This window comes from Mizuhopecten yessoensis, unplaced genomic scaffold (genome assembly GCF_002113885.1).
Source record: "Mizuhopecten yessoensis strain PY_sf001 unplaced genomic scaffold, ASM211388v2 scaffold1461, whole genome shotgun sequence".
Taxonomy (NCBI): Eukaryota; Metazoa; Mollusca; class Bivalvia; order Pectinida; family Pectinidae; genus Mizuhopecten; species Mizuhopecten yessoensis.
The window spans coordinates 327,914-336,660 of record NW_018404058.1 but is presented as its reverse complement, the minus strand read 5'-3'; the positions used below and the strand labels follow the sequence as shown (position 1 = coordinate 336,660).

General features: G+C 38.9%; 1 protein-coding gene across 2 annotated transcripts in view; it reads left to right on the top strand.

Moving 5' to 3' along the window:
• The window catches only part of LOC110462445 (carboxypeptidase B-like), a 41,680-nt gene extending 36,814 nt beyond the window's left edge, over window positions 1-4,866 (top strand). For both annotated transcript variants that reach the window (XM_021516407.1, XM_021516403.1), the window contains exons 11-12: window positions 664-748; window positions 4,636-4,866. In XM_021516407.1, coding sequence (XP_021372082.1) covers window positions 664-748; window positions 4,636-4,829 — 279 coding nt within the window. In that variant the 3' untranslated portion in view covers window positions 4,830-4,866. The remainder of the gene's footprint in view (window positions 1-663; window positions 749-4,635) is intronic.
• The last annotated feature ends 3,881 nt before the right edge of the window (window positions 4,867-8,747 follow it).

Sequence of the window (8,747 nt, the reverse complement as noted above, 5' to 3'; positions counted from 1 at the left end):
AACATACTCCTCCCAATGACATTGACGAATTGGTAGGTTGTTGTGATGTGGTAAACATACTCCTCCCAATGACATTGACGAATTGGTAGGTTGCTGTGATGTGGTTGACATACTCGTCCCCAGGACATTGACCAATTGGTAGGTTGTTGTGATGTGGTTGACATACTCCTCCCAATGATATTGACGAATTGGTAGGTTGTTGTAATGTGGTAAACATACTCCTCCCAAGGACATTGATGAATTGGTAGGTTGTTGTGATGTGGTTAACATACTCCTCCCCAGGACATTGACGATTTGGTAGGTTGTTGTGATGTGGTTAACATATTCCTCCCCAGGACATTGACGAATTGGTTGGTTGTTGTGATGTGGTAAACATACTCCTCCCCAGGACATTGACGAATTGGTAGTATGTTGTGATGTGGTAAACATACTCCTCCCCAGGACATTGACGTCCTGTGTATCTGCAAAATGGGCCTATAAATGTTATTAATTATAAAATTAAATATCATTAAAATACTGTGTATTGGCCGAAATAACAACTGGTAGTATACGGTACCTTTCAGCAGGCGTCCAATAGTGTCCTTATTTGGAAATTTGAAAACTGGGTACAATCTCAACAGATACAAATTACTAACCAATATTAATGTTCTACTTTTATTGTAGAAATGTGTAGGAGAAATTGCAAAACAAGCCATTTTTGAAAAATACGGAACAGAGTATCAAGTTGGTTCACCGGGAGAACTTCTTTGTAAGTATACAGTTACCCTACATGTATCTGGTTACGATGTGTATATATCTGGTTACTCTGTGTATGTATCTGGTTACTATGTGTATATATCTGGTTACTCTGTGTATGTATCTGGTTAATCTATGTATGTATATGGTTACTCTGTGTATGTATCTGGTTACTCTGTGTATGTATCTGGTTACTCTGTGTATGTATCTGGTTACTATATGTATGTATCTGGTTACTCTGTGTATGTATCTGGTTACTCTGTGTATATATCTGGTTACTCTGTGTATGTATCTGGTTACTATATGTATGTATCTGGTTACTCTGTGTATGTATCTGGTTACTCTGTGTATATATCTGGTTACTCTGTGTATGTATCTGGTTACTCTATGTATGTATCTGGTTACTCTATGTATGTATCTGGTTACTCTGTGTATGTATCTGGTTACTCTGTGTATGTATCTGGTTACTCTTGTATTTGATTACTCTGTGTATGTATCTGGTTACTATGTGTATGTATCTGGGTACTCTGTGTATGTATCTGGTTACTCTATGTATGTATTTGATTACTCTATGTATATATCTGGTTACTCTGTGTATGTATCTGGTTACTCTATGTATGTATCTGGTTCCTCTGTGTATGTATCTGGTTACTCTGTGGATATATCTGGTTACTTTCTGTATATATCTGGTTACTCTATGTATGTATCTAGTTACTCTATGTATGTATCTGGTTACTCTATGTATGTATCTGGTTCCTCTGTGTATATATCTGGTTACTATGTGTATGTATCTGGGTACTCTGTGTATGTATCTTGTTACTCTGTGTATGTATCTGGTTACTCGGTGTATGTATCTGGTTACTCTGTGTAGGTATCTGGTTACTCTGTGTATGTATGTGGTTACTCTGTGTATATATCTGGTTACTCTTGTATTTGATTACTCTGTGTATGTATCTGGTTACTCTGTGTATATATCTGGTTACTTTCTGTATATATCTGGTTACTCTATGTATGTATCTGGTTACTCTATGTGTGTATCTGGTTACTCTGTGAATGTATCTGGTTATCTGTGTATGTCTCTGGTTACTCTGTGTATGTATCTGGTTACTCTGTGTATGTATCTGGTTACTCTGTGTATGTATCTGGTTATCTGTGTATGTCTCTGGTTACTATGTGTATGTATCTGGTTATCTGTGTATGTCTCTGGTTACTCTGTGTATGTATCTGGTTACTCTATGTATGTATCTGGTTACTCTGTGTATATATCTGGTTACTCTATATGTGTATCTGGTTACTCTGTGTAAGTATCTGGTTACTAATTTTCTGTCTAAGTGTCTGGTTACTAGTATTCTGTCTAAGTATCTGGTTACTATGTGTATGTATCTGGTTACTATGTGTATATATCTGGTTTCTCTGTGTATGTATCTGGCTACTAATATTCTGTCTAAGTATCTGTTTACTATGTGTATATATCTGGTTACTATGTGTATATATCTGGTTACTCTGTGTATGTATCTGGTTACTCTGTGTATGTATCTGGTAACTCTGTGTAGGTATCTGGTTACTAGTATCCTGTCTATGTATCTGGTTACTGTGTGTATGTATCTGGTTACTCTGTGTATGTATCTGGTAACTAGTATTCTGTGTATGTATCTGGTTACTGTGCGTATGTATCTGGTAACTCTGTGTAGGTATCTGGTTACTAGTATTCTGTCTATGTATCTGGTTACTGTGTGTATGTATCTGGTTACTGTGTGTATGTATCTGGTTACTAGTATTCTGTGTATGTATCTGGTTACTGTGCGTATGTATCTGGTAACTCTGTGTAGGTATCTGGTTACTAGTATCCTGTCTATGTATCTGGTTACTGTGTGTATGTATCTGGTTACTGTGTGTATGTATCTGGTTACTCTGTGTATGTATCTTGTTACTCTGTCTAAGTATCTGGTTACTATGTGTAGGTATCTGGTTACTATGTGTATATATCTGGTTTCTCTGTGTATGTATCTGGTTACTCTATGTATGTATCTGGTTACTCTGTCTAAGTATCTGGTTACTCTGTGTATGTATCTGGTAACTCTGTGTAGGTATCTGGTTACTAGTATTCTGTCTATGTATCGGGTTGCTGTGTGTATGTATCTGGTTAATCTGTGTATGTATCTGGTAACTAGTATTCTGTGTATGTATCTGGTTACTGTGTGTAGTGTATATATCTGGTTACTCTGTGTATGTATCTGGTTACTATATGTATGTATCTGGTAACTCTGTGTAGGGATCTGGTTACTAGTATTCTGTCTATGTATCGGGTTGCTGTGGGTATGTATCTGGTTAATCTGTGTATGTATTATGTATCTGGTTACTCTGTGTATATATCTGGTTACTCTGTGTATGTATCTGGTTACTCTGTGTATGTGTGTATATATCTGGTTACTCTGTGTATGTATCTGGTAACTCTGTGTATGTATCTGGTTACTCTGTGTATGTATCTGGTTACTATGTGTATATATCCGGTGACTCAGTGTATATATCCGGTGACTCAGTGTATATATCGTGTTTCTCACTCTTGGTATGTAGCTACTTTTATTAACGACTGCATTAGAAAAAACATATCTAATTGGTTTTGAATTTACTGATATTTGGACATTTGAGTTACCACTCGTTTGATAAGATCCATTACATAACACACAAGAGACCACCCATAGATTGATGCGGAGATGGGGTGTCACAATGGAGAAGCTGACCCCAAGAAAAGGGTCAGGGTCAAAAAAGGGCAATTTGACATATACTTTAATCAACTTCCCATGAACTATATGATGGATCCGTAAGTGGTCGGAATTCAGGATTGTACAAATGGAAGGGGCTCACGGGGGACCAAAAGGTGGTAATTCGACAATATTACTTAAAAAGTCTTCTCCTCTTCAGGGATATTAACCATCTATATGTGATGATGATCACTCTGTGCGGGGGCTGAGAGGTGCGACCAATGATGAATAATATTTTATATCCCCACCCTTATACCATATACCCGATTACTTGGAATGAAGAACACAATCATGCTACCAGGATCGGCTCGAATTTGTCCCGCCTCTGAGGACTTAGTCCCCGAATCAAAACATGGAAGCGATTGATACCCCCAACTTATACCCATATATTCAATCGTTGAGCATGGAGTGAGACATACTCTCATGCTGCCAGGATTGCTTCCGGGGTCCAACTCGCCCCTCGGGAATCAGTCTTCATGTATTAACATGGAAGTTGTTGAGATCCTTGCCCTCTAACTATATACTCACTTGATAGGTATGATGAGACAACTACCCTTAAGCTATAAGGATTGGACCCATGGCCATGTCCACCCCTGAGGACTTAGTCCCTACAGCATGAACTAGAACATAATAATGCAACATTTGAGATACCCATAATTATATATCCGATTGATGGGTTGTTATGGCACGATTTCTCACCCCGACATGTTTTTAAATCCCCTGATTAGCACTTGAAGAGAAGAACACAATCATGATTTGTCCCAGGGGACTTGGTCCTTAGGTCATAACTTGTACATACAAATAAATCATTTATACCGTCTATATGTGTTTCCCGGGAATGAAGTGGCAAATACTATTATGCTAACAGGATTAACATCGGGTTTTGGCCGTGCCCTTCACTCCAACTGGCAATACTACTTTAAATGAGAAGATTTTGTCCTAATTGCTTAAATATCCAGGTGAGTGATATCGACCCTCTTGGCCTTCTGTTTGTCATTCCCATGTGTGGCCATCCCGCTTTTATATCAAAATAGATGCCCCTGATTACATTCTTGATTTAACCCCTAAATTTTCCCTGACTATCATATTGAATTTTGCAGTCAACCCATTTGACAAATATGGCGTTATTTAATTGCAGACTTAGCTGCCGGTGGCTCGTTTGACTGGGTGAAAGGTCAACTGTTAGTGCCATATTCCTACGCACTGGAGCTAAGGGACAAAGGGAGTTACGGGTTTGTGCTGCCAGTAGAACAGATCCTACCCACTGTCGAGGAGACCTGGGACGGTGTCCAGGCCATGGCGCAGGCCATATTCAATAATGAATGTAATTAACCAGATTTATAATGAAACTTTCAATTAAAGAGTTTCAAATGTTCCCCAAGGTTTTTATTGTTTATGTTTTAGTAAACGTAATTAATGGAAAGGTCAGTCCTGACCATCGAATCACTAAAACCCTATTTCAACAGCGGTTTGGAAACATGGTACTGCATCATTAACAAAAAATGTAAATCCTAAACACCATGATGCCATTTTATAGGAAACAAAGTATGAATATAACAAAATCAACATGATTGAAGTGAGGTGAGACAAGGGGTAATAAACTTTGGATTTTCTTCGTAGGGTTTGATGCATCCAGGCACATTTTGACAAAATTTAGGGTTTGTTTCTTTGGCAGATTGAATACAGTGGCCACATAATCATCAAAACATCGATATTCGAAAGTATATTTTCAAAATATTGTATAGTGAGAACAAGTGAAAGTGAAAGTAGAATACGTTTTCTAAATATTGTATAATGAGAACAGGTGAAAGTGAAAGTAGAAAACGTCTCTAAATATTGTATAATGAGAACAAGTGAAAGTGAAAGTAGAATACGTTCTCTAAATATTGTATAATGAGAACAAGTGAAAGCGAAAGTAGAATACGTTCTATAAATATTGTATAATGAGAACAAGTGAAAAATGACGTTTAGACATGTATTTCTTGTGTTCAGCAATAAATGATGATAGCAAGTTGCTATTTAACAAATGGAATAACGAAAAAATATTTTGTAAGAGTTGGTATACAACAAATGAAAACAAATGCACATTAGCTTTAAAGGCCAGTTTATTTTTCTTCTTCAGCCAAAATGAACCAAGAATACTGACAAAAAGGCCTTGTGTGACTAGAAATAAATCGGGGAATAAAACATTATTGAAACAATTCGGATATTTTCGTTTAACAATTTATTTCGGAAATTTTAATGAGAATATTCTCAGTTAACTATAATAATTATCTGATGTTATATTTATTTCATAATAAATTGCCTTTTGCAAGACACAAATTGAAAATAATAATAAAAGTTAAAAAAGAATAAACCCAAAGCCGGACTTCATAGATATCTCCGCACCCCACGTTCGGATACCGTCGCACCCGTATCAGAATATTGAACAGAGTAACCACATTTTGGTATGCAATGCAAGCATCGCCATAATATACATATATATAACAAGTATGAATCTTTGGGTGAGATATGGCCCTGAAACTGTATTTTGGCATTCGAAATATAGGTGGTCAAATAGAGGTCGCGGCGTACCCCTTTTGGTGAGGGAAGGACACAGCGAAAAAAATAATAACTCCAAGAGTTACGTCTATACAATTATGTGAAAACACATCTCTACATCTAAAATCAAAGTCAAAAGGCCAGAAGAGGTCACGATAGTAACTATGTGTATGTCAGATGAAAATGAAAACACTGAAACGATCTTTATGCATCGGAGATCAAAGCTCCAGAGGTCAAAAGAGGTAGCGAAAGAGCACTTTATCATTATATAACTACTTGTCTGTAAAGATGAGGGCATTCTTGTGATTATGAGTTTTAAATAAAGAGTCGTTTACGGAAAGAACGGACTACTCCCGATGTCGAGTCATATGCCCCCAAATATATGTAACGCCAAATTACCACAATAACTACAGATAGGTACTGTCTGCCAGACCTAAGCGGAACGATTTATTTTTTTCATTCATGAAAACTGGAGATTTACTGTGAAGATTTAATGACATGAAATGCAGTCAACAGATAAGCATAGACCATGTTTACGTTACTATCCTGTACAAAAATATTCACGATCCAATCATTGTTCTCAATACACCCAGAAAAGCACTACATCTGTAGTTGTATCTTACGAGGGCCACCCAGAGACATATAAAGCCAGTAGTATATATATACGTCTCTGGGCCAACGTAGGGCTACTTGTGTTGTCGGCTGAGGGACATACTAATTGACATGTTCATACTGACCACAGGGACCTGAGTATTTGTTACAGCTATATTTGTTTTTTTGACAACCATATTCGGCTTGTCCATTTGAGAAATCGCTTCCAAACGGCAAGTTTGACTGCACGGACAATCCCTGGGTTGTTAGGACAAGGTCTCAAGTGACCTATTGCGATCGCCTTTGGTCCGTCGTCGTCCGTCGTCCGTCGTGCGTCCGTAAACAATTTACATTTTCGACTTCTTCTCCAAAACCCCATGAACCAATTTCAATGAAATTTTTCAGGGACCTTCCATGGACAAAGGTCAACAAAAATTGTGGCCGGTTTAGTCCCAAACCCCCAGGGGCCTGAGGGGCGGGGCCAAAAAGGGTCAAATTGACCAAAAAAAAAAATCTTCTTCTCGAAAACCCCTGAACCAATTTCAATGAAATTTTGCAGGGACTTTCCATGGACAAAGGTCAACAAAATTAGTGGCCGGTTTAGTCCCAAGCCCCCAGGGGCCTGAGGGGCGGGGCAAAAAAAGGTTGAATTGACTAAAATTTCAAAAATCTTCTTCTCAAGACCCACATATGGTAGAATCAAATGCTCTTCATATATGGAAGGGTCTTAATGTGCTTTACCGAAATTGGGAATTTCTTGACCCTGGGGTCTCACGTTTCCCCCTGGGGAGGGGGTAAACTTTACTATAGTTTATATAGGGAAATCACATTTTGGACCAACATTTGTTTAATTTCCATTGGAAGTAATTCAATTTGGGTTAGCATTATCAGTATTAGGTAGCAGTTTGATAGTATGCACCTATGAGCCCTGACTGACCCCCAGGGGCTGATGGGTGGGGCCAAAAAGGGTTGAATTGACTGAAATTTCAAAAATCTTCTTCTCAAGACCCAGATATGGTAGAATCAAATACTCTTCATAGATGGAAGGGTCTTAAGGTTTATGACCATAGGGTCTCACGTTTACCCCCCTGGAGAAGGAGGGGGGCGGCAAAATTTATTATGGTTTATAATGGCAAATTATACTTTGAATATTACATGTTAATAACTTGATTGGAATTATAACCTTGAGTTGACAGTTGATACTTTGAAAATTTTGAGCCAGCCCTACCCCCAAGGACTGTAGGGTGGGGCTCAAAGGAGTCAGTGTGCTAAAATTTCTTCATTTTCCTTGTTTAGAATCAGAGGTGCTAGTTTCAAATACTTTTTAGTCTGAAATCTGTATGCTAGATATTGAATAAGGTGGTTTTATTGTTTTTTGTCACTTTGAATAATATTTCTGTTCATGATAAAAACAAAATCAACTCTCTGTATAAATATATCAGGTGACCGTTAAAGCCCGTGGGCCTCTTGTTCTGCCACGTCATCGTGTAGCACGCCTGGACTGGTGCAGAAGGCATCTGCGATTTACTCGACGTCCTTTCGGCGGAGGCAGCGTTATGTTTTGGGGCGGCATCACAGCCAACGGGAGAACGCCTCTGGTGGTTGTTAACGAGAATTTGAACGCGCTACGTTCCCGTGACGAGATCCTCCGGACCCACGTCGTTCCATTCGTGCACGGGCAGCAACGTCACATTACGCTACAACAGGACAACGCCAGGCCACACACAGCTCGTGTCGCTATGGACTTTCTGGCCCAGCAGCACATTGACGTGTTGCCCTGGCCTGCTGGATCCCCGATCTGTCGCCCATTGAACACGTCTGGGATGAAATGCGCAGATTACGGGCATTACCTAATCAACCGGTGACGTTGGCTGATTTGGCTGCAGCGTTGGTACAGATCTGGAATGCCATCCCACAAGCATTCTTGAACCGTCCGATAGGCTCCATGCGTCGACGTTGCCATACGAGGTATTAACTTTGTGAACTCAGTATTGACCCCTGCTGTGTTTACGTCACTCCTGAGCGGAACTTATTGATTCCATAACGTGGAAAATAGAATGCAACTGTTAATAAATAACAAATAAATTGTCCCTGAAAACCTTGTTGTTCTACGTCATA